General features: G+C 40.1%; 1 protein-coding gene across 5 annotated transcripts in view; it reads left to right on the top strand.

The window, feature by feature from the left end:
* DACH2 (dachshund family transcription factor 2) overlaps positions 1-24,675 on the top strand; it is a 310,552-nt gene that overhangs the window by 142,565 nt on the left and 143,312 nt on the right. For all 5 annotated transcript variants that reach the window (XM_087749118.1, XM_087749117.1, XM_087749116.1 and 2 more), the window contains exon 2: positions 19,177-19,292. In XM_087749118.1, the coding sequence (XP_087605244.1) occupies positions 19,177-19,292 (116 nt within the window). The remainder of the gene's footprint in view (positions 1-19,176; positions 19,293-24,675) is intronic.

The following is a 24,675-nucleotide window of genomic DNA, read 5'->3' as shown; positions in this document are numbered from 1 at the left end:
TTTCCACCCTGTAGATCTGTATTTCTCTGTCCATAATGACATTGATCTCCAGAAAATACTTTGAATTCTACAGATGAAATTACTATATATTAGATTATTATTATTACTATTATTTATTTGCTGTAAGGATAAATGATACGGCTCTGTTGCTCACCGCTTAGGTTTGAGGATTGTTGACAGTTTAAAAAGGTGGTAAATACCAAACATATTGCTGTCATTTGTTGTGCTGGAGAGATACGTAGTGCGTGGTTTATAGGAGACACTTTGTTCAGTCAGTGTGTGTTTTCTTGTGCGTGTGTTGGTCAGAAAGATTCTCATCTTAATGAACTGAATTGCTATATGTAGCTTCATTACCAGATGTTTCCATATCAGAAGATCGTAATTTTATACACGGTCAGTTAAGCCTCGTACAACATTGTGAGTGGTTTGAAGTCAGATTCTTCACTCTTCGGCAAATAATCTGACTGTAAAGGCCAGATATTGACAGTGAAGAATTAGAGGGGGTACCCTTAGAGGTACTGAGTTGTGTCTTTCCTTTTGGTCATCTCTGTTCTGCCTTCCTAGCCCCTTGGCGCAGGATTGTGTCCCAATGCGAGTTGCTTACAGCAGCACTGTCGCTATTTATGATGAGTTATTCCTAGATAACAGATTTGCAACAACTTCTGGTGCTGCGCTATCGTGTACTGAATTTCCAGAGGGTCAGTACGTGTTTACTGTAATCCTCATCTTTGGTAGAGTTACGTGGATAGCTGATAACTGAGTATTTCACGCAAACGAATGCGAGGTGTGCAGTGTTTCTAAGCTGTGTGTGGCAGTATTCATTGCATTGCTTTAGATGGCCATTTTGGTTGCTTACCATTGTTTCTCTTCTCTCCTTGCATGGCTGTAGCCTAAAAAGAGGGGAAAGTTCTAAAAAGTTCTACAGAAGTTCTGCAAAATGAGTTTGAGATACATGCCTGTGCAGTCCTAGTGTGGAGCGTGCACCTGGGTCTTCGACTGTCTTGGTACTTCTTCTTCTGCCAGTTTGGCTATGAAAAATGTAGTCCCACATCTGTCTCCACCTGATTTAAATGCACTGAAGATTCCTGTATCTGCTGTTCGGCAGCATAGTTATCCCTTGAGTCCTTCAGGAAAAGGTCCCTCCCTAAACAGAATAACGTATTTAATATGGGAGGAGTTCTATAATTTTTTCTTCAATAACTGGATGAAAAATATAAAGCCCATTGCTTTTGAAAAGAATTCTCATGCATGAGCAGTAGTATGCAAGCTTTTTCTTTAAAGACGTGATGGCAGGAAGATGATGCGAGAACACCAAATTCCTGCCCTTCACAAAGGAGGGGGTCTGTTATAGACCATGGAGAAAGAAAATGTAGACGAGCTTTTGGAGCCCTAAGAAGTGGCACTTGGTAATATGCTTTTAGCAAGAAATCAGACAAGGATTCTGTCTTAATATAGTGTCTACATGCTTGCCCACGTTTTTCTGTCGTTCACTCGAGTTAGTTAATAAGCATGGTGGAGGATCGAGGGGGAAAACAAGCCTCGGAACTCTGGAACTGGCGCTTGTCGAACATACAGCATCGAAACAAGATGTAGCATATGTCAGAACTGTCACCTTCTGCAAACACGCCTTCTTCCTTGGTTTTGCAGTTGATTAAATAATAGTTGTATTCATCTGCCTCTTCGTTGCCGTATAAAACCTGCGTATCTCGGACTGGTCCAGTGGTAGAGGACAGCAAACTTACTCTGCTTAGCAGGATAAATGATTACAGTGTTACAGCATGATCCCACTTGCATTGAAAGAAAAAAAGGGTTCTTTTTAATGATCTTGAGTGTAGCAAGATAGGACTTAAATGAATTTGGCTCTGGACCACATAATCCTCTTTTGTTGATGTTAAAACACTGGCCACAGCAGTGATTACAACGTAAGAATACAAAAGAGGCTTTATTTATACTTTACTTTTTCTTTCATGTTTCCAACCATAAAAACAAATATGTCTTATTAGAAAAGAAAAATTTTACTTGCGTTGCTTTTCATGCTGGGAGGCATTAAGTATTTCCTTTTTTTTAGGGGAAATGTGTCACTTGCATTTAACTCAGCTAAAAATAAGTGAAGATAAAACTAATTTAATTTTAGAATATAATTTTTTTATTTGTTGAACAACTGTTGTTTTAAAATGGATAGCCTGCTGAGAAAGAAATGAAGCCACTTCAACAAAGCAGGAAATCAATAACCACAAGAAAGCCTAAAGAAAATTAATGCATACAGTGTGAGCAAGTGACATAGAAATTATTTTCTGGTGTAAGAATGGTAATAATAGAAGGCATATGGAGTGGATGAAAAGCATGATAGAAATATACATAGAAAAGATGTGTTCTCGATTTCTATTTATAAACAATGACCTCTGTGTTACAGTATTTAAACTTTGAAGGGTCTAGATGGTGGTTTTCTCCTGATTTCCCCACCCCCTAGTCCTAGGTAAATATTTATGCTTGCAAAATTTAGTAGGCTGGCAGTCATGGAAACGTATGTCTTTCATTTATCTCCAGGAAATCTGGTTACAAACACTCTTTTACTTGAATTCTTTCAGTCTTTTTCAACAGCTTTTAAAAAAGCCTCTTTGCTAAGGAGCAGTGAATTGTGCACATGATGTATGACTGCGGTGCTGTTGAAGTCAGCGGCAAGACTCGTTGCCCATCGTAGGCGCAGGACTGCGCTTCCACCGGCTCTTGCCGTACAAACCAACGCACAGCTTGCATTTTCTCTCTCTTCTCGAAGCCAAGTTAAGTGTTGATGGTTCAAACTGGGGGAAGCAGAAGTGGATGCTAGTGAGTTAACACATACCAGATACTTTTTGGGAGAGACAAGCCTTTCAGTCTGAAGGGAGATCTTTTTAAAAAACCGACAGCAGGTATGACTTGTCTGATAAACCATGGTATCTAATCTAGGAAATACTTTATTTCAGGAAATCCCTGAAATTGTGAATAACTCGTGCCACTTTTCAGCGCCCTGATCTGATTTTCGCTTTTTCTGTGGTTCGGTGCTTCCAGTTTTTCTCGTCGTATATGACAGAGTCTAGATGATTTAAAAAAAAAAAGCATTTACAAAATGACATTGTGCTTCTCTGTGGTGAGAAAGGTTTGTGGGTGTAGCTTTCCTTTCTGGGAAGCTGTCGATAGAAAAGCAGACAAGCTTTTGGTCAGAAAAGTACTTCTTCAAGTCAGATATAAAAAAAATAAGTAGTATTTGAAGCTAACTATGAGTTGAGAACAATTCTTCTCACTTGGATTAGATATGTATCTGTTAGACCACCTGGGAGGGAAAGAGTAAACGGCACTGATGGAGCAGAGGGAATATTACCAAGAAGGGAAAGGGAGTGATTCTGTAATCACTTAGGGGAGGGAATGAGACCCACTGCTCACAGACTGCAACAGGGAGAGGTCAGGGAGGAACTGGATACCGTGAAACCCGTGTCTTTATTGAATCCATGGCTTTGGTAGCCAGCTGAGTCACAGATTCTAGTTGAAAGATACTCCTTCACATACAGTCCTCTCCAAGGCTGGCCAAATTCAGAACCAGAGTGCAGCATGGTTTGTTTACACAATCATTTCAATCATCTGCTATTATAAAGAGTTTTAATCGGGTAAAGTTTTTGTGTGTCTGTGTGTGTGCATACGTGTGAGCAAAATATGGCAAGTTTCTAGCATTACTGCTGGGTAAATCTTGCTTAACATAATTACTACTCTAGTTTTGTACTGAGGTAACAGAGAGAAAAATCCAATTGTAAATCTCTTACGTGTCAAGATGCCCCTCTCCTGCCTCTTCTCCAGCTTCAGCTGCCTTTGCTGACCCGTGAAGCTGTTCATAGCAGTGCCAGTCCTGATGTGACGCTTCAAGAAAATTCACGTTTTCAGGAGCCACGTGGCAGTATTGAGATAAATGCTACAAAGAGACCAAGGTTTCACTTCAGATGCAAGTTATGTTTATTAGCATATCATTTTAATCAGGATTTGGGCAGATTCAAAATCACCTTGGAGGGCAAGATCCCTGATCTCTTTTGGAGAGGTTTTAGCTTCAAGAACTGTTTGTTAGGCTTTACGCTCTGTTCCTAAAGTCAGAAGCTCCGAGGCGAGGAGACTTAGGGAGGTGATAGCTGCCAGCCACCATCACGGCATTCCTCAAATGCCCTGCTACTTCCTACAAAAGCTGCCCTTTTATTGCATATCGTTGAGGTATTTACTCCTTCTTAATGATATTACTAACTTAATAATATAACTTAACAGGTGCTTTGGTTAAATTAATTCAGTCTCAGGAAATTTTTGAAAAGATCAATACAATTCTTCTCTTTAGAGTTTGACTTTTTTGGGTTTTTTGTTTGTTTTTTAATTTATTTCCATGTTGCATGTCTGAATATTCCTGGTACAAGCAGAGGCAATGGCCTTGGTGATAGTTATTCAGTCACTTCCAGGAGAAGTGAATATTTGTTGGGCAAGCTGCAGAATTTACTGCTGAGCATTTATCTTCATGTGAAAATTTTCTTTTTTTTCTGGAAGAGAGCTTTTGAAAAAATTAGAAAAATTCAAGCACAGGGTTGGTTTGTTTGCTTTTTTTATGCTTATAGTTAAAATTAAGGCTTTCTAATGTTCTTGCACTAAACCTCTGCGTATTAGCTGAGGACTAGCTTGCCGTGTCCAGCAGCACGGTCCCTCGCGTGGCACCCGTTGTGGCTCAGGTGAGGACAGGGCGATCCCGTTTCCACAGCGGTGCTGCCATCTTTGCTGCTGGGCTCGGCTGTGCCCTGCGGCGGGGCCATTGCGGAGCCGGGCGGAACCGGCGGGAACCGGCCGAGTCCAGCCCTGGGCAGCCCCGGCCTCTCCTCACAGAGCCCCCTGCAGCCCCCCGCCACCGAAACCTGCACACGTAAGCCCAAACCCTAGAGAAAGGCCTCAGAAGCATTATCTTTTGATTTACTGCCAAAAATATTAAGATATTATTTGTTCAGTCTGTAACTCCATGTATGTGGAGAAAATGTCTGTTGAGTGTGCTCTTCAACGTAGGGGGAAGAGGCAAGGAAATACCCTGTGGCTCAAAGCAGCAGCTTGACAATACCAGAAATGAAGGTTGATGGGGTTTGGGGTTTTTTTGTTTGTTTTGTTTTTGTTTGGTTGGTTGCTTTTGGTTTTTTGTAATTGTAGAAAAAACAATTATTGCATGATTGATTATTGGGAAAAAAATTAAGAATACAGCGGATAATCCATCACTTAAGACCTTTAAAATGAAAATGAGATGGCTCTCCCAAAGCTATGCTATTATCTTGAAAGTATGAGCCCAGATAGGATTATACCCTCGGGAAGGAGCACTTTTTTTTAGCTCACAGTAGAGGAGTCCTTTTTAAGTCTCTCAAAACCAGCATCATGGCTAGGATTTAGCTGGCAGATCAGAGACTGGGCTTAGACTGATACCGATCTGTGGTGCCACAGAGCTGTCTACCAAAACATCACCTGAAGACACGTCAGGGAGCCGGAGCACGGGCAGCCAGGCACTGAGAACAGCCCCACGAGCCCATGCCGTAGCAGAGGTTTTCCCCTTGGACTCCTCACTAGACACTTGTATTTCCAGAAGCTGTGAACAGTTGAACCTTGAACTGAAGGAATGGCGTTCAGTGTCCTGAGACGCGGGAAGGACACAGTCCCCAGTGCGGGGTCGGTTCTGGGGTCATCCCAATCAGTAATTTCCCTTCATGCCTTGAGAGTTTTACTGCCAGGTAGGGCTAGGGTAAGCAGGGGTGTTTAAATGGGGCTCGGTGTACAGTCCAATTCATATTAGCATCTTATGATAACAAGAAGATTTTAAAGGTAAATTTAATGTGAATTGTGAAGATTTTGCTTCTGCCCTTTTTATATTTTTGTGATCCTAAAGGTTTGTGTTTTGTTGTTTAAAAGTCCTTTTTCTTTTGTACATTTGCGCTAGAAATAATAACCTGGTATATCTCTGTAGCGAGTAAATTAAATACTAAGAGTCACAAAATCTGGAAAGGTAAAGGTAAAGCAGTGTAGCTGCTTACTTACACTGCCTGTTTAATTTCACACTGTTCCAGGACCACCAGCTAATTAAAGGGTATTTTCTGTGTTGCGAAGGTTAACCCTCAGATGTTTACTTCTGGATACAATCACCTAATCATAGAGGCTCCTTTTGATTGCTGTGAACAATTCTTCCTTTCAACATGGACATAGGTGCAAAGGGTGATATAGAGGACTGTTTCTATGTTCTTTCATTTATTATTCTTTGAAAGATGAATTTCTATTTTCTGACTTTGAAGAGTCTTTGTAAAATTGTGGAAACACTGAAACTTTTAATGCAGAGATTAAAAACAGTTAAAGCAAGAGTGGTTTCCTATTGCATCGCAGTTGAATTGCTATGAAAATATTGTACCACCACACTACAATATACCACTGTTACAGAATTAGCTATTGTTTCATGTGGGTTATGTGATACTCCGTGCTGTAAATACGTCAAATGCTTGCTATTAGGTTTCTGTCCATAGATAATAGGCTTAAACAGTCACAGTTTTCACAAGTTTCATTGAATTGAATCATATTGAGATACAGCTCAGTGGAAAACAGCAGTATTTCAAAAACGTTTCTTTCTAATAATGTTCCCCTAAATTGGCATTGAACTCAGGTATAGGTCAAGAGTAAAACTTGTAAGGATCTGATGTAATTCAGACGCGTATGACTTATCATGAGTATTTGTAATAGATGGTGATTCCCTGCTTGGAAAGTATCCACGCAAATATTTGTAGAAGTATGTATGTGGAAACTATAAAATAGTGCTTGAAAAAATCGGTGCTAAATTAACTCAGATGAAAGCAGATTTACAGCTCCTCAGGGTAATGGCATGTCTTTGCGCTAGGTTGGACTGTACACTGCAATATATGTGATGTTCAGCTACATGAATGAAAGTGAGTTTCTTCCTGGCTTTTCTCATTCAATTTACAGTTCAATACTTATTTTTGTCTTTGGGATAAATCCTTGAAGATTTTATACAGATAACTTTCTCATTCAAGTGTTTTCTTCATAGGTGAGATTGAGACTGCTCATTGTCACCGTGCGGTCCTCACATGTTCCTTACCCCAAGAGACAGTCCATGATTCAGTCCCGCAGTCCTGGTTTTGGGAGCTGTGTCTTCAGAGAGTGATGGCTGGGCTGAGCAATATCCTCCAGCCCAGGGCAGAGCCTGCTGACAGCCCAGAAATTGAGCTGTCAGTCAGGGAAGGGAGCCCATCAGGCTCTGAACAGACATGCAGTGAATAGCGGCAGGTAACAGAGACCTCTGTGGGCCTGTGCGGTTGTCCATGTGCTGGATTTGAGGCTTACTGAAAGAGAATTACTGACGCTTTCTGTGGCTCTTTGAGGAAGGCAAGCCATTAGGGGCTTGCCCATGTAAAAATCTTTATTCTGTCTATGTCTTTGCCAACAGCAGCTGTAGACTGTTTGGAGTGGAGCTGTGTTTGTTCCCGTGCTGACCCCAGTGTCTGCCTTGACATCTATGTACATCAGTGCTGAGCTTCTGCATACAGGTGGAATAATCCTAAAAATGTTTTCAGCGGCTTTCTTCTACATACTGAACAGTCAGATATTTTAGGAAATCAAAAAATAGCTAGAATGCAAATTGCATAGTAATATTGCCTATAATCTCCAGTGGCTCACAGCTTTCACTGGATTCAGAATCCAAGTAGAACTACCTGAGTAGGGGAGCCGAGGTTTGCAAGACTCATTATACACTTGGCAATATCTCTGGCACTTTCACATTTGGTTTAGCTGGACATCTTGGGTGAGCATTGTTTTGACAACAAATCTGTAATTTAAATTTGTGGTTCTGGGTATGTAGTTAGTGGCATGATTCCAGCACTGACAGGCCCCCTCCTGCTAGGTTTAATCTAGGTAGAGTGGGTAACAATAGCAGTAAAGACACAGCAGCAGGAACTTTGTCCCACTGGGTGTGATCTCAAGTTGCTAAATGAACTGTATTTTATCCGTGCCACTGCATCTTCCCTGCTACAGTTACTAATTTAATGTAGTTATATTAAATTAGTGTGTGTATATGTACACGTGCTGTAGTCACGCTTTCGATTTCATTACTGGCATATCCTTAATTTGAGCTGGTGCAATGTGTTACATAGGTAGGCCTTTCATCTTGTCTGCAGCTGTGAATCACCACAATTCTGAAATTTGGTGATTTATTCCCCTTTTTCCAGTGACAAGTGTTATTTGACAGGAAAAAATTAACAGCAGGAATGTTGAGGCACTTTCATATTTGCAGGCAGAGTCATAAGTAATTCAGAAAGAGTTATTTAAAGGTTTAAATCTCAGTGAACCAAAAATCCTTTTTTGGTTTGAAACTTATTTTGAAATGCCTGACTTCAGAAATAAGCAGTTAAACTTTCTTAAGCAAGAACCGATCACTTGTTCTCTATTGCAACTAGACTATAGTAACATTTGAATACGAGGAATTCAGGTAACTTTTCTGACTGCGGACCCAAACTCAAGTTTTAAATAAATAACCTAATCAGTAAATAACCAGAAGGTCCTGTAGACCTTGATGGGGATAAATCTGTAAGACATGTCTATGAATGGAATAGTTTTACAGAGAATATTATCTGGTATATATCTAGCAGGGCTTTGTAATATGTCTGTTTAAGAAACTTATAGAAAGCTCATTTAAACTCTGTATTATCTTTTTGCACAGTTAAAAGCAAGTAGTTCTGAATTTGTGATCTTTATTTAAGCGAGATAGACTGCATTGAGATATATGGAGACAATGATGTTTTGCAAAAAGTAAATTTTACTATATCTTAGATGACTTTATACTTCTCTATACTGCTTAAGTATTTTTCCAGATAGCTTTATGGAAGATGTTTTAATGATTCAGACCCACATTTATTTTTTTGAAAGAATATAAAAGTCTTTAATTCTGTTGTAGTATCTGAAGACCTCTTTATGTTGCATGCAGACACGTGCCCACCCTGTCTCATACAGCAGCTAGACTAAGAGCCAGAGGACTAAGATAAGTCCTCGTGATAACTCTCAATCACAATTACGGCAGAAGGAGACTTCTACTTCTGCACTTCTCATAATTCTTAGTGCTTGTTCTTTTTTTGTTCTTTGGGGGGTTTTTTTGTTGGGTTTTTTTTTTTTTTGAGAAGCTTCTAGATTTATGTATCAACTAATTAGAGAATCTCAGCTTTCAGTTGTGAAACTTTAGGAAAAAAACCACCACCACTCTCTTCAGTCTCTCCTGGCCCTTTCTGGAGAAGGAAAGCTTAGAAGTGTGATTTTTTGAAACTTAAAGATTACAAAATTAAAAGCCAAATAAAAATGTGCAAAATGGAACTTTAATAACATTAGAATTTTATTTATTCTCATGATTTCAGGGTCATGATTTGTGAACATTTGGGGTTAGAAGTACTGTAACTAGGTCAAGTAAATGAAGTATAAAATAGCTTCACAGTTATACTTTCTGTCAGGTGAGTAGTCAACCCTTAAATTGTCTGTTCCATCACCTTTCTTTCTTTGACAAAGAAAAAATTTAATGAATCTTTATCGAGACGATGTCAACACTGGTATTAATAACCGGAGATATATTTGGACTCAGTTGTGGAAAATGTGGAAGCTAAGAATTTGCTGTGGGCTAAAGAAGGGAGAATAAAGCACAATGCATTGCATCTCCTCTCCCCAGGCAGGCGGCTTTCTCTGGCTTGCCAGGGAGGCCTGAGCTCCCAGGAGGTCCAAGGCATAGCTGACATCTCGAAAATAAATATACAGGTGTAATTTAGAGAGTGTTAGAATAGAGGGTCTCTCTGCTCCCCAGAAGATCTTCAGGTGGCCACTTGAGGAACGTGCAGGGTAAAGGGACTTGGCTTGCCTGACTCCCTTGCTTGTTATCCAGGGGAGCCAACTTGCTGCTGTTTGGTGTCTTGCCATCACACCATATATCTGTCTGCCAAGAGCAATACTACTGCCATGGTTGTCCGTAAGTCCTGTGCAGTTTGTAGAACGTTATGTATGTAGAAATTTTGAGAAGAGCAGCCTCCTTTTAAGCGAAGTGTCACGTGGCTTTCTTTTAAGCAAACTAGAAAAATACGGTCCACATGAAAATGCGAGTTTAGAAACATACTGGAAAACCATGCTGAGCGATGGTTGCTGTTAGTTCAGATTGAACTGGAAGCATGTCCTGAATATGGGGGCTGCTTTCAGTTTGTTTCAGGGACTTCAATAATTGCTTGGTTGATGAAAAAAAAGAATAAAATGCTTATTAAACTTAGTACCAAGGTGGTAGGGGTTTCATGCACACTGGAGAATGGCATTAGGATGCAAAATGATCTTGACAAAATGGAAAGCTTGTCTTAAATAGGATTCAGTTTGATAAGGACATGTGTGGTGTAAGAAAAAACTAGAGGGTCAAGTTACACTTTTTCTGCCTGTAAGCTGGGGTTAAGGTATGTACCTTTGCTATTTGTAGCACATGTTCAGGGAGTCTGAAGATCATGGATACAAACACTAAGGCTATAAGTTCCATCTGTATGTATGAAAACCTCACAAAGGCAAAATATGATGAATTCTCAAAAAATACAAAGTGTCTGTAAAGCAGGAAATTGTAAGTTGTTTTCCATGTCGGCTGAGTAGATGGCAAAAAGTACCTTGCTTAAATCAAACAGAGAAGAACTAGGTTAGATGACAGCCCCCCTTTCCTGAGAGGAAGGCTAGCCTAAGCACTGGTGTGGATTTGCCTAGGGATGTTGTGTAATCTCCAGCACCGAGTGTTTTCCGAGGCAGGCTAGACTAACATTTGTCAGGAATGATTTGAGTGTACTGGATCCTGCCTTGGGGCAGAGGGAGGGGGGGCAGGTGACCTTTTGGGGCCTATTTCAGCTTTATGAAGCTGTGAGTGAACCCAGCAATACTGACACCCCCAACGCTAGGGCTGCTGCTCTTCAGTTTTGCTGTTGCCTCGTAGTCTGAAGAGCCTGACTGATGGCTTCCGTCGTACACATTGGGATAACTGTGGAATTGGTGTATTTATCAAAAAACAACATCCAGCTGGATGTGCGGTGGTTTGGTTTATTTCTCTTGTGTTGTATTATGAGGGATCTGTATGAGTGACGTGACTTGGGCTAGTGCTAAAGGTGATGATGGCAATAAGTCCAGAAGGTTAAGACTTGGGGAAGATTTTAGCTGGTGCTGTGCTGAACGCCCTCTACTCCACCGCCTGCCTGTCCTGCCAGTCCCTGGGACAGGAGCAGGCAGGGCTGCTCAGAGACCACCTTTCCTCGTCCTGTTGCCCACCCCACCCCATTCCTGGGGGATGGAAGTGAAGGAGGAGGCAGAAGCATTTGGCAGGTGGCCGTCTCGGCTCACGTGCTAAGGCATCCCCTCTTCTCCTTATTAGGAGATATAAAACCTCATAGTAGGAGTTAACACTGGACCTGCTCTCAGTGGGGTGGGGAGCTCCCAAAAAAATGTAGAGACGAGACCAGTACCAGAGGATAACTGGGAATTTGGCAGGAGGTGGAGGGTGGGAGGGAAGCAATTAAAGGTAGCTAGGGTCTGAAAGACAGAAGTGATGTGATGGATGGGTTAAGAGCAGAAAACTAGAAATATTCAGAAAGTTGGACAATGTGGGGGAGAGGGATTGGAGGAAGTGGTATGGGAACAGGATTGGTATGAAAATTAAGGAAAAGATTAGGTAGAGGGTGCGTAGCTGTGTGGCTGAGAGGCCTTCAATCCCTAAGGACCAAAACTCACTGCAGCAGTTTCAGGAGAGTAACTGTATGTGGACCTCGGTGACAGGCTTGGTGAACCATGCTTCCAACTCCTCCGTGTCACTGCTGCACTGGTAGAAGAATGGGGTGGAGATCGCAGGTGCTAAAGTGCTCCTGGCCTGGAAGAAAGAGGTTTCCTCCAGGTCAGGAGTACTTGGCAGCAGATCTGCCCTGAGGCAGCCTGTTTTACCGGCCTGGAGTTTGGAGTTGGACCTGATTTAGATGTCTCTGCATGAGAAACCATCTGTGGGCTGTCAGCAGGGATACCTGAAGACTGCGTGTTGAAAGGGGAAGCGTGGCCATATAGATGGGGTCAGCCAGTGCAGTTGTTGGCTTGCTGTCGCTGCTGCCTACACAGCTTGTGTCGACAGGGATGTTTCTGAACTAACCAACCTAGTTCTTGATCAGGGAAGTATATGTGATATTATTCAGATCTATATTGGACTTTCCCTAATGCGTGATTTTTAGGAAGAACATGATGATAATGTGCTACTTTCCATTCTTAATGGTAAAGTTAATAAAGATGTAATATTCCACTTTAGTCCCGGCTCTGAACAATTCAGTGGTACTAAGGAGTCTTTCTTCTAACAGTAACACCAATTTGTAATGACAGCAAAAAAGTTCACATTTGTGATGCTTTAGGAACAAACTTCCACTGACGTTTTCACTGAGGCTAATGCTGAGGACCTTCCTCACTGAAAAACCCTGGAGAATTGAGTGGGAAGGTTTTGTTTTGGAGTGTCAGAGCTTTTTTCCACAATTTCCTTCTGTCTGCTCAAGTGAGACGGGAGCGCGCTGAGCCTGTGGAAGATGAGCTGTGGCTCTCCTCCTGCTGGTGTGGGCACTCTTTTATGAGAGTTGCCATAGGGACCAGGTTCTAGTTATCAGCTCAGCAACTTCATGTATGATTAATGTTAATTGCCCATTTTGCATGGGTGACTTTTTTTCCTCCTGCTGAATTGGCTCTTGTTGCCTTTGATGTGGCTGGTGATCCAATGTCCTGCAATGGTTAGACAAGTGATCAGTTTGCCAGCGCTGAGAGGAGACAGAATCAGGTTGCTGCGAGGTCAGAGTTTGCTTCTCTTCTTAAACACTGAAAGGTCAAGTAGAGTTTAACTACCATTGGCATCTTTGAAATGTTGTAATAAATGCCAAAGCAAGGAGATGATTTTAAATCCATGCTACAACTAAAAATCTTAGGGTAATAAAAGGAAATAATTTTAACTCAAATTATCAAGATGTTACGTTTATTGGTAAAGACTTCAAAGAGTACCTTTCACAATCACTGGGAGGTATCTCATGACCTTTGAGGAGAGCAAAATTTTAATTTGTGGTTCCTGTTCCAGTTTCAGGAAAGCAACTATGATTGTGGTTTTTTGTGGTTGGTTGTTTTTTTTCTTTTACTTCTGAGTACTTGCACCAGTTACTGCCACTATTATCAGAGCAATTTACACAGCATGTCATATAGTCCTTCCATATTTCTCCTTTAAGCCTAATAAAATATGTTGCTATTGAAGAAATCTGTGATACATATGAGAGCTTCCTAAATCACAAGTCTAGCATATTTTTATACCAAATAGCTCAAGCCTCATGGAATCAATAATTAATTTATTAACTGGATATCTTTTGAAAAAACAAAATCAGCACTCCTTGCTAGGCTGTCTACTGCCAATTCATAAACAGTTGATGACAAAAATGAAAAGTGTAGAAGTAAAATTCAAATCTTAACGATCAAAGTATCGGGTACCTCATCTATCACAACTTGGAATAAATATATCACAGAACGTGTCATATCTCATTGACACTGCAAGACGTAATGCTTTCCCTTGTTATCTAGCTAACTGCCAAGACTACAAAGTTTATAGGGTGCTAAGATAATGTGCTTGTGGTAATCCACTTCAGTTGCAGAAATATGAAGTACTGTTGAAATATATTTCTACTTGGTTTATTCTTTGCTCTCAAGAGGATAGGATACTATTTCAGTTCCTCTAAAGAAGCCCAGAGAATGAAAAGCAAAACATCAGGATAAATTATGCTAAATGGTGGACTAGACCCCAGAGGAAATCATGCTTCTGTGGTACAGTATTCCTCCATTTATCTTACAAATGTTACATCTAATGTTAATTTTGTAAAGGGAAAGCATTCAAAGATTCATCTGATCCTTTTAATAATAGTTTTAGTGTTACGGTGTTATTTGTCAAACTCATACCATCATAACTTACTTTTCTAGTTTTGACAGATCATTCATACAGAAAATATTTTGGGCTACTAATACATAACATTTTATTTCACAAAACACAAATAACCTAGTAATTAAACTCCAAAACTTAACAAATAATTGCCAGCAAGCAATTACCATTCAATTAAAGAGTAATTACATGGTTATTTGTGCCCTGTAAAATAAAGCATTACTGAAATCAGTAACGCAATCAATATTTTAGCAGAAACAGGATGCTGCAGTGATGGACCTTTCAACCTGTGCTGATTAAATTGTCATCCAAATAACAGTTTCCTAGTTAAATCACCACATGTTTATTTGTCTTGATTAATATGCAAATTCACTTCTGATTCTAGTAAATCTTCTATATTTAAAAGCACAAAAGTAGAGCGCTATCATACATCAACAGTGATGTGCTGTATGTTTCCACTGATTAATTACATTTTACAAAGTGTTGATGAATTTGTGGATTTTATGAAATATAGTTGTCTATAATGAGTGTAAGATAGAGTTACAAAAGATGGAGCTGGTCAGTAATTTCAACAAAATCACTAAAACAGCCTTATTCTGTGTTTTGATTCAAATTAAAAATCCTTTGGGATGTCTAGGGAATATATAAAACTTTGAGAGGAAAAATAATAAAATTAGCTCTCAACAGGAGTGGAAAATAGAGGAAAATCAGACATTAATGAATAGTTTCTCAACATTTTACTATATAAATTTTAACTGTCAAATATGCTGCTTAAAATGTAATTTAGTCTCTGACAAATTTAATTCCAAACAAAACACAAAAATGAACAGCATTCAGATTAGTCCATTTTTCCCTTTCAGAGTTAGTGCTTTTGCAGGGGTGGGGTGCAGAGGATGACAAGAATGACTGTGTAACCATAGCGTAAACGCAGGTAGAAACCAAAACCTCCAGTCATCTTTGCTTTCACATAATTGATGACCCAAGGGCTGTTTGGTTTGGGTTTTGGTTTTGAGAAATACCAACAGTATTTTAATCAGTATAGACTTTGAGCTGGCTGTACTTATTTGGTAAAAAGAATAAGATTACTAAATTTATTAATGAGAAATTGTATTGTGCTTCTGTTCTAGTCTTCATGGTCTTCACTTGTGACCGTAACTCTTGCACTTTAAAATGTTTATAAAAGGTATCTATAAACTAGCAGTTTCTAACTGAAGTAATATCTAATTTAGAATTGAGTCATTTTCCATTCGAGAAGACCAGTTAATGGCAAATATTAAATTTATGTAGAGATTGTAGACTCTCAAAGAAAGACATTTAAAATTGTTTGAAGCTGATCATTCCTGTTTATGCTTCCTTTGTAATCAATGAGGAAAAGATTTTTCTACATTTCCTGAATATATAACTTTCTTGAATGAGGTAAAGGAAAAGGTGAAGAAGAAAATACAACAAAAGAGCAGGGTGACAAAAAATTAGGAGAAATAATATTAAATAAAGTTAATATTTATATGCTAATGCTACTAGCATTTATATGCTAATACTTACCTAATCACAAATGATGTCTTACTCTCCCCAGATGATAATTCTACTTGCCTTATGGTTTCTGTTCAAGGCATGCATTAGCAATTTTCTCTGAATCATGAGAGTTAGGATGTTTTAAATAGTAAATGTGAAATTTGTTGAAATTCTAGACTTCATAAGATGATAGGAAGCATACTAGGTACTGGGAGTGTTGAGATAGACCAGTGAGATTTCATTGCTTGGTGATGCCAGCCATAGCCCTGACAGCAGCGTATTCACAACATGAAGTAAATCCCATAAAAATTTTGAATCTACTAACATTTTTGTTGTTTGTGTATATCTTACTAAAAAATAAGATTTAGAGCAAACATTTGTGTTCTGTCTCTATGAAACTTCTGGTTTCATGTTTAAACAAAAATGCCAGAAAATTCGTTTCTGGCCAAAACAGGACTGGAGGTGTTTGGACTGAGATATACTACCGAGCGCTTTCTGTGTGAGTTCTGGTGTCCTCCAGGCAAAAGATCTTGGTTCACCATAGGTGACACTGTCTCTGGTCACCTCCAGGCAATGTAGCTGGAAGTGCGAGGTATCTGCTGCAGGCTCGCAGTAGTGTATCCGGGTGCTGGGTAGCTCTTCACTTCGTTTCTTTGGTTCAGAACCAGACGTACAGCATTAATGGTGTTCATATGTAAACTACAGAACACAGTGTTAAAGACCCAAACGGTTCTTTCGCAGGTGTTGTATGAATGACAGTCAGTCAGCTATAAGTAGCATCCAGCCTTGAGTTTTTCATTTAAAAGCTAATATTAAATTAGAAACAAAGGGCTTTGATTTTATTTGAACAGGTTCAGCTGGGAACAATTCCATTCAAATTATTATGGCTACAGCTGTGTAAGACCAGAATCTGGCCCCTAGTAGTTAACCCTTTATGGTAATATTCACTAAATGGCGTACGTTAGAACTATACATTTTTTTTTTTTTTCTTCAGAGTCTATCAAACCCCTTCCCCGAAAGGACCACAATCCCAAAGACACCAAAACCCAGAGAAAACAGTGCTGTGTTTTCCCAATGGTGCTTGCTTTACTTGTGTAAGCAGGCAGGATATAAACGCAGCCAGTGGGACTCTGAAAGGTTGCTGAGTAAGTTTTTTGGGGTGAACTTCTCGTTCATCATCTCCGAAAACCTTTGGTTTAGTCCTGGGCATTCTGACTGTGCATAACCACAAACTGGGGAGTTTCACTTCTGCTTGTAGTATATCCTGGGAAACACCTAAAGATCTGATCTGGTAAACCTGTGGCCTTATGAGTTGTCTACGCAGAGTCAGCAGTCTGCGAAATAAACTGTTGTCTGTGCAAAAACTGCATAATCAGGAGTGAAACTCCATTGTCTTCCCTTCTCTCCCTCTGAAAACCCAAATCATAAATAAAATGTCTCTTCATAAAATCTCGTAAAACTGTTTGTTTAATTTTTAAAATGTTTTTCTTAGATTGCTATCAACATACAGAGTTTTATGGAAAAGATTTGTTAGTATTTGAGCTTGAGAAGAGCATGTTCTGTAGTTTCGTTGATTGAGCTCTTCTGCTGGAGAAAGCTGCTAATTTTAGCTGTTCTGTAATTTTGGGGGGAGACAGTAAGTGCCAGCTAAGCACTTACACAGGCATGTGTAGAAGCACAGACTTCTGTAAATCAAAAGAGCAACAATTCTTTTTTTTTGTTTAAAACCCCTACATACCAGCCTAATACTGCCTGTTAGACAATCTTCTCGTGCAGTGGATGATTTCAGCAGGTGATTTTAATGAAGAATGCATGTGTGCACCTAACTAACTGTGGAACTCAAATATGCTTATTTTTGGTTTACTTTATTACAGCCTAGTGAGTCTGGGCTCTTCTAGTAGGCTTTGCTACATAGCCATCAGAGTATGATAAACAACTCAAAGCATAAAAAAGACAAATGGAAAAAGTACTGAATAAAATGAAATACAAAATGGACAAACCCAAAGCTAAAAAGAGTAGGGGAATAGTTTTATAGAGATAAAATAATAAACCAAAAAAATGATTTTGTGCTACTTTGATGTACAGTAAAACAAAATAACACTAGCACACTGTGAAAAATGAACAGGTTAATGGTACCTCTGTGTAGTGTTGCTGGAAGTTGTCTTCATTTAAACACAGAGTTTGTCTTACATTGATGGAGGGCTTTGCCACTGTAAGTTGATAGAGTGAAGTTTAACTTAAATTTCTTTGTGAACTAGAAGTCATTTTGGAAATGCGTTCTATTCAAACCTCATTCATTGTTGGAGCTTAGTTATTTTATACAATGTTTCACTATATTTTGTCAAAAGCTCTATTACTCAACAGAGTAAAATTTGTTTTGACCAAGGAGAAGCAGCAATACTTTTCCAAACACGAGGAGGTTGCATTTTTATTAGCTGGCTTGGGGAAGAGTTGATTCAAGTGGTTTTTTGGTCTGTAAATCTCTGTATTATGATGGCAGCTGTGTAGGATGATTTCATGTACGCACACTGATGTAAAGGGTAAATGTGGTAGTTGAAAGCAATTGTTAAATGTAATGGGTCTGTAAACAGACCTTTAACATTTTAGATTGAAAACTGCAATCATAATCCGTAAGCTAGTCAAGGGACGGTGAGATTTTTGACAGGCTGGGCTAACATTCTTCGTTTAAGCTATCTGTAATAATTAAAAACACCAGTCAATTCATAAAGTAGTCAGTTTTGGAAAATCTCAGTGTTAAATTATTGCTGCATCTTTAGAAGTAGGCAGTTACCTGCCATGATTCAGAAGGCAAGGTTTAAGATTATGGTGCCTTCAAGGTTTCAACGTCTCACCTTTAGGCAGCACAACTTTTTATTTTTCTGTGGTGCAGGTGTGTGGCATAGACTGTGGAGCAGTTACTGCCGTGACCCCTCTCCACTAGCCTCCTGTAAGGTCATGGAAGCCCCGGAAAATGGAAGAGCTTGACTAGCGTATGGGTAGTAAAGTTACACGTAGATGTGCCTTCTGTGAAGCAGCCTGGTCAGCCCTGACCTGGTTCGTAGCGGCGGCTGGCAGCAGTGTGGCTGCATTTATCCGGCACGGGGTCTGAGCTAATAAATCCTGGTGCACCGAGTCGGAATAGCTCTGGTGTCCCTATAGTCATTGCATCGTTAATCCACAACCCACATAAACCATGGCTTGTGAGTAGTGCACCTAGTCGCATTTTCAAGACTACGCGTGAGTTACACATGCATGTGAATTTCTTGAGCTCTGTTTTACAGACAGTAATATTAAGAAAAAGATATTAATTAGCAAAGTAGTGGTACAGTAGGGCTAGAGATACGGATTGCTTTCTTTTTGGTCTTGCGGTGCAGATTAAAAAAAAAAATCTTAGCTTTCTAGTCATTTATGTGACTTTGAGCTCATGATTGTGTTAGCTATAGGTGCTGTTTGGCAGTTTATTGTTAGTTCATTTGAAACCTATACAATTCTTGTGTGTTTAATCAACTTATTTCACTTTTTCCTAGGCAAGAATTTCTAATATATTTTTGTGTATCGTCAGTGGTTCATATATTTTATACAAATCAATACCGTGTGTAGTAAGCAAATATTTCAAAAAGAAAATGTGTTTTTATTTATCCTCTTTATTTCATCAGCTCACGACCAGGAAGACCCCCCAAGCGTTCACTAGGAGTTGCGATACAAGAAAATGCACGTCTTCTGCCCCATGGAGTTCCAGGCCTCTTATCACCAGGACTTATCTCTCCGACAGGTAATAAAATCCATCAGATGATCAGCCTCATCTCCTCATACTGCACAGCAGTTAAAATAAACTAATATTGATCTAACTGCCTTGTCCTTCAGGGCTTTTTCAAGTTTTACCAGAGGTTACGTTATTGGATTTTTTGAGTGTTCATGAAAACTCTGTTTTGTTGCTGCAGTGACTGAAATCTAATGGATTTCTAACTTAGTTCTTTATTAATTGTAATTTCCTTACAGGAAATTCCATTAAACGTGTTGTTTTAGTAAAAGAAAAAAACCTGAGAAAATGAATTATTGTCTCAAAGAGCCCTGTAGCATGCATTTCTTCCTTTCAAATGCATGTGTATTTTAGTTCTCATGGGATATGAACAGCGTGGCTAATGCGTATTGTATTGTAACATCATTAATGTATGCTGGGAAGATAGAGAAATGCTTGTACGAATTATAGAAGAAACACTTGAACAGCAGATAAGTCTGCATTGCCACAGTGGATTGTACTTTAATAATCTGCATTCAGTATCATAATATGAAAAAACTAGCATGAAAATATGTGAAATTATAAAACAAGCCCTAAACATAATTTAATGCATAGTATTTTATTTTACTTCATTAATTTATTAATAGAGTTTAAATCTTGTGCTATGCTGATGAGTGCTTTAATTTTTTATTAATTGATGTGTGCTAAAGGTAAGTTTATTTTGGTAATAAAGCTATATTAACAGGCTATATTCATAAAAGTAATTGTTTAAATATTCAATAGGCTTAGCAGTTTTAGCATTACTGTCGAAGTCCAGTCTAAATATATTGTATCTCCGTAATAACCAAACTTAGCGAAGTGTTTAGCAGAATATAAAGTCATAAAATATCTTACGGGAAAAGCAGAATTAAAAAAAAATTGATTCATAGGAGTATCGTGACTTCTGTCTTGATCTTGCAGATTACCCTGCTTGCAGGACCTATTGCACTGCAACTGAGTGCCTCAGCGGGTCTCGGTGTTCAGGGGAGTAACAAAGCTGAGATCTTTAATTGCTCCTACAACTCCAAGTGTCACGAGGACTTCACAGTGAACCAGTAACCTTTATCACTGTGGAAGCGGGAATGAACATTCTTAAGGAATAGTCACAGTAACCTTAACTGAAGTAGTTAATAAGGTATGAAAGCATTTTGCTAGAGCCAGGCGCCACAGTTGAGCTAGTGCGACTTCATGTCCTGTTCATGTATGTGGCAGGGATCAAGAACTGTGTTTTTATTCTTATGAGCTGTTTATAAATGAGGATTTTTTTTTAAATGAGCAGTTTTTTTAGTAGCTCTGTTGTGTTCTCAGCTCAGGAATTTCATGGATTTGGTGTTGTTTATGTTGTTACCAATAGACAGGAAAGCACAAGAGCCATCTTGCATTGATCATGTCTTGTCAGAAATCCAGAATATTCCATATTACTTTTCCACCCTGTGCGTGTTTGCAAATAGGACATCAAATTATGCAGACTGCCATATTGCTTTATATTGGGAAACATTTTAGGATGAGGTGTGCCCAGTGGGCACAGTAAGATTGTATCATAAACGCACTCTGTGTCTCTCAGATATTTTGAGTATCACAGAGTTTGAGTAAAAAATTCTTAAGTTGAATTTCTAGACTGCTGTAAGTTATTTGGAGTCTGAAGCGATGGCTGTGGGATACATCCCACTTTATTTAACACGCGGAGGGTTGCATGAGATTGGCCCCGGGGGGCTGTCTTTCAGCCGAGGCCCAGGGTGGCCGCCTTTCTGACCTTGGGAGCCGCCTATGAAAACCTCTGCGTGACCAAGCGCCAAAAGTCACAGACAATGTGCCTGAAGCAGCTGAAAGGGAGTTTTGCGAGCAGCTTGTAGGCGGGAGAAAATGCACATCTCTGGAGCGTCACAGCGTCGTTGAGGGCCCTGGATGAGACGGGTCCCTGCGGATGAAGCAGCCCTCCTGCTGCCAGCCCGCAGCAGGGCAGCTGCACACTGATGGCCTCTGTAGTCTTGTCACTCAGGAATCCGAGCTCCTGAAGTTTTTGAGTTGTTTTATCTTGTTCATAAAGAAAGGACAGTGTAAAAGTTGGGGGAATTACTGAGTAAGGAAACGTGCCAAAAGAGCCACTTGTAAACTCAATGGGGATTTGAGCTGTTGTAAACTTGGTGGAGCACTGGGGACATGAAGCCTCCATTAGCTTTATTTATACCTATTTACACTTAATTACTGACTGCTTTGCTCAGGTTGCCTTCAACACTTTGGCAATTGGATTCTTTCCTTTTGGCTAACTAAGAAGAAAATGCGTTTTAACACTCCTCACAGAATAGAGGTTTCTCTTCCGGGCTTCTGAGTGGTGGATAATAGCCTGGAATAGAAGTTGCAAGGATATTAACCTGTTGTCTGCTGGCTAAGTTTTAATTTGGTTATTTATGATCTCACTTGCATATAATTTGCTCTGGTTCTGATAGTTTTGGCCCAGTGAACTTGCATGTAAAACTGAATCTGTTTCCTGCTCTGTGACCTGCCGGCTCGGTGGAGGCTTTCTGCTTGGAGCACTCTCTGCTCCCACGTGGCGTTTCAGATGGCTGTGGGAGGGGAGCAGGACCAGGGCTGAGGCAGAGACCGAGGAGAGTTTGCAGCACGGTAGGGCTGGTTCCACCCCTTCCAGTAAAGCAGATGCTGATATGGAGGCAAGAAGGACTCTTCACATCTTGGTGACTTCTTTGGCTATCCGTTTCCTCTAACTGCAATGTAATTGCTGGAAGCATTTCTTTGGGTGTCTTCTTGTCTACTCCTTGATAATCCCTGCGTCTGATCTTGCCCGTTCTTCCTACAACACAAATGTGCTGACGGTTGTGTTAATCTGCCTACATTGTTCCAAAAAAAAAAAAAAAAGCCCAAACAAACCAAAAAACTCACACTCAGTCTTCTTATGTGGCTGCCTCATTTTCTAATGCGTCCAACTTTGCATCTGAGTTGTTTTCTTCTTCACATAAGATCACTTTAGTAACAGACTCCACATCAGCAAATGCAGCATGATTCATCTGTCCGTTGCATTTTTCAGTTTTACCTCCTCTTTAGTCTTCTGTCAAGTTAAAGTGAAGGAGTTTGCATCCAGGCTTGCTGTTGGTTAGATGGTTAGGTCTCAAGAAGTTGCTGTCTGGGCTGCAGAGCTCACAGCTCTGACTGTAGAGGGTATTGCAGAGTGATGATTGGTAACTTCCTGCAGACTTGAGTGAGCCATCTGTGTTTCCACTCCTTGAAATGTGCTGTTGTTTTCATCACCCATTTGGTTTGTGTCAGCTCAGTTTACATGGTCATTTTCACTTAATAAACAGGTAGTTAAATTAGGCATGCTGCATTTCCCAGTGCAGAGGGTAATTTTTTTACCTGTTGACAAAGTGGACTACAACTACTCGTATACATAAGTAATTTGTGAAGGAGCTATAAGTGAAGCCTCGACCTTTTTAAATATCTGTAGGTACCTTCCACCTTTGGGGAATGGGAACATCTGAGTTACGATGAGACTAGAGCAGCAGGGTGGTTAAAACTGCTGTGACTGGGAAGGATGAGGTGGTGTGTCCGGGATGCGTGCCACCGGGAAGGGCTTGTGTGAACAGCACAACAACCGTGCCCAAACTGCATCCTTCGAGAGCAGATATTTCAGTACTGTCCATTTTACGTTAATTTAGGAGAAAGTGTTTTTCTTCTTGTATTCATCTAAGAAATGTGGAAATTGGCGTGGTGCCCTTGCCTGCTGTGAGGGCAAAGGAAAAATCCTGTATGTCACAGAGGGATGGTCATCAAAGGCTCAGTTCTTCAGACAATGCAGTGTGATGAAGCGACATTAACAAAAAAAGGCTTTATCTCCTATTAATGTACAAGTCTTTGTCATCGGTGTATCTTAACAAGACAGTTGGGATGTCTTTATGGAATAGATTTTCAAGGAGGCTTTAGGGTCTGAAGCAGGAGTTTGCTGCGTGGAGAAAAGCTGAAATCCATTATATGATTTAAGCCAGTAGTTCAGAAAACTGTTGATATGGAATGAAGCTGAAAGAGTAGTTGGATCTTCTGATAGTTATCTGTGCCAACTTCAGTCCTCCTACCCTTCATTTAGGTTGTGCCCCCAAAAAGGTTAGAAAACCACTACATGAAGTCTTCATTGCAATTCTTCTCTATTCAATTTGTAGAATGGCTACTATTATTTCAATAAAACCATTTTGTGGGCTGCTCCTTCTTGTTTTCAAGGTATTGGAGAGGGTGGCTCATGAAAAAAAATCATCCTGCCACTAGAACTTTGTTAGATTGTGGCACAGGGCACAAACCTGCTTTCTGGGGCAGGTGTTTTTTTTTTTCAAGGGGCAGGATGGGCATCTCTCTGACTGCACGTGGGCTGGGAAGCCCGCAGCTGAAGCTGATGGGGTGCTGGAAGGTCTGGTGAAGCTGGGTGCCAGGAAGATGGACGCAAGCTTGTTTTAAAACATCTCTGTTGCCATTTTATATTTCTGAGATTTGCTGTCCGGAGCTGTGGGCAGCCTGGTAGGCCTAATACGGTGTACGTTGGCAGCATGTGTGCGGTATAGGTCAGCGGATAGATCGCAGTGAGGATTTAGGGCTAAGGGCTGCCGAGTGCTCGGCGCAGGAGATGGGAGGAAACCTGACTGATGGGCAGTTGTGTGTTAGAAAAGGAAAATGAAGCATTTTCAAATAGATACCCAACTTTGGCCTTTCCTTGGATGCAAGGTGGAAAGATTCAGAATTTCAGAGGTTAGACAGAGATTCACCCCTGGTTGATGACTGTTTGGTAGGGAAAACTTGTTGGAATGCACTGTGTGCAGAGGCTGTGGCTGGTGCTGCCTCGAGCGGGCAGGGTGTCCGAGGCCTTGCCTGGTGTTAATACCTCCTGATGAAACCCACTGCCAGCATCTATCATCAGGTCTCTGCTGTTTTCTTACATTGGTCTGCCCAGGTGACAGAAGCAAACCACCTGCATTTCCAAATGTGTAAGATTTTCATTATCAGCTACATTAGTTTCACCTTCCTAGAAGTGATCCTTTTTTATTTCCTAAACAGACAGTTAAAACAGATGCTGTTTCGTTAGCTGTTTGTGTAGAGTTTTTAAGAATGTAATAATTAAAATATTGACCTGTTTGTACAGATACGAATACTTTTTCAGTATAGTTTTGTCTTATTAATAGTTAAGAGAAGCTGTTGTGAACTGAATGGTTTCATGTAATTAATATTTTAGTGAAATTAATATTTTAATAGCTATACAAGTCACGTCATTGTGGGACTCAAATAAATAGAGTAGCTCACAGGAGTATAACAACTTCACGTGTTACTTCAGTGCAGCAGTGATAGCAGCAGCCACAGTCTTCCTACAGAAAAGACAGCATAA

The sequence above is a fragment of the Nipponia nippon genome, unplaced genomic scaffold (assembly GCF_047370975.1).
Source record: "Nipponia nippon isolate SJK-2023a ecotype South Korea unplaced genomic scaffold, ASM4737097v1 scaffold_12, whole genome shotgun sequence".
Taxonomy (NCBI): domain Eukaryota; kingdom Metazoa; phylum Chordata; class Aves; order Pelecaniformes; family Threskiornithidae; genus Nipponia; species Nipponia nippon.
The sequence above is the reverse complement of the archived record's forward strand: the minus strand, read 5'-3'. Positions and strand labels throughout refer to the sequence as shown.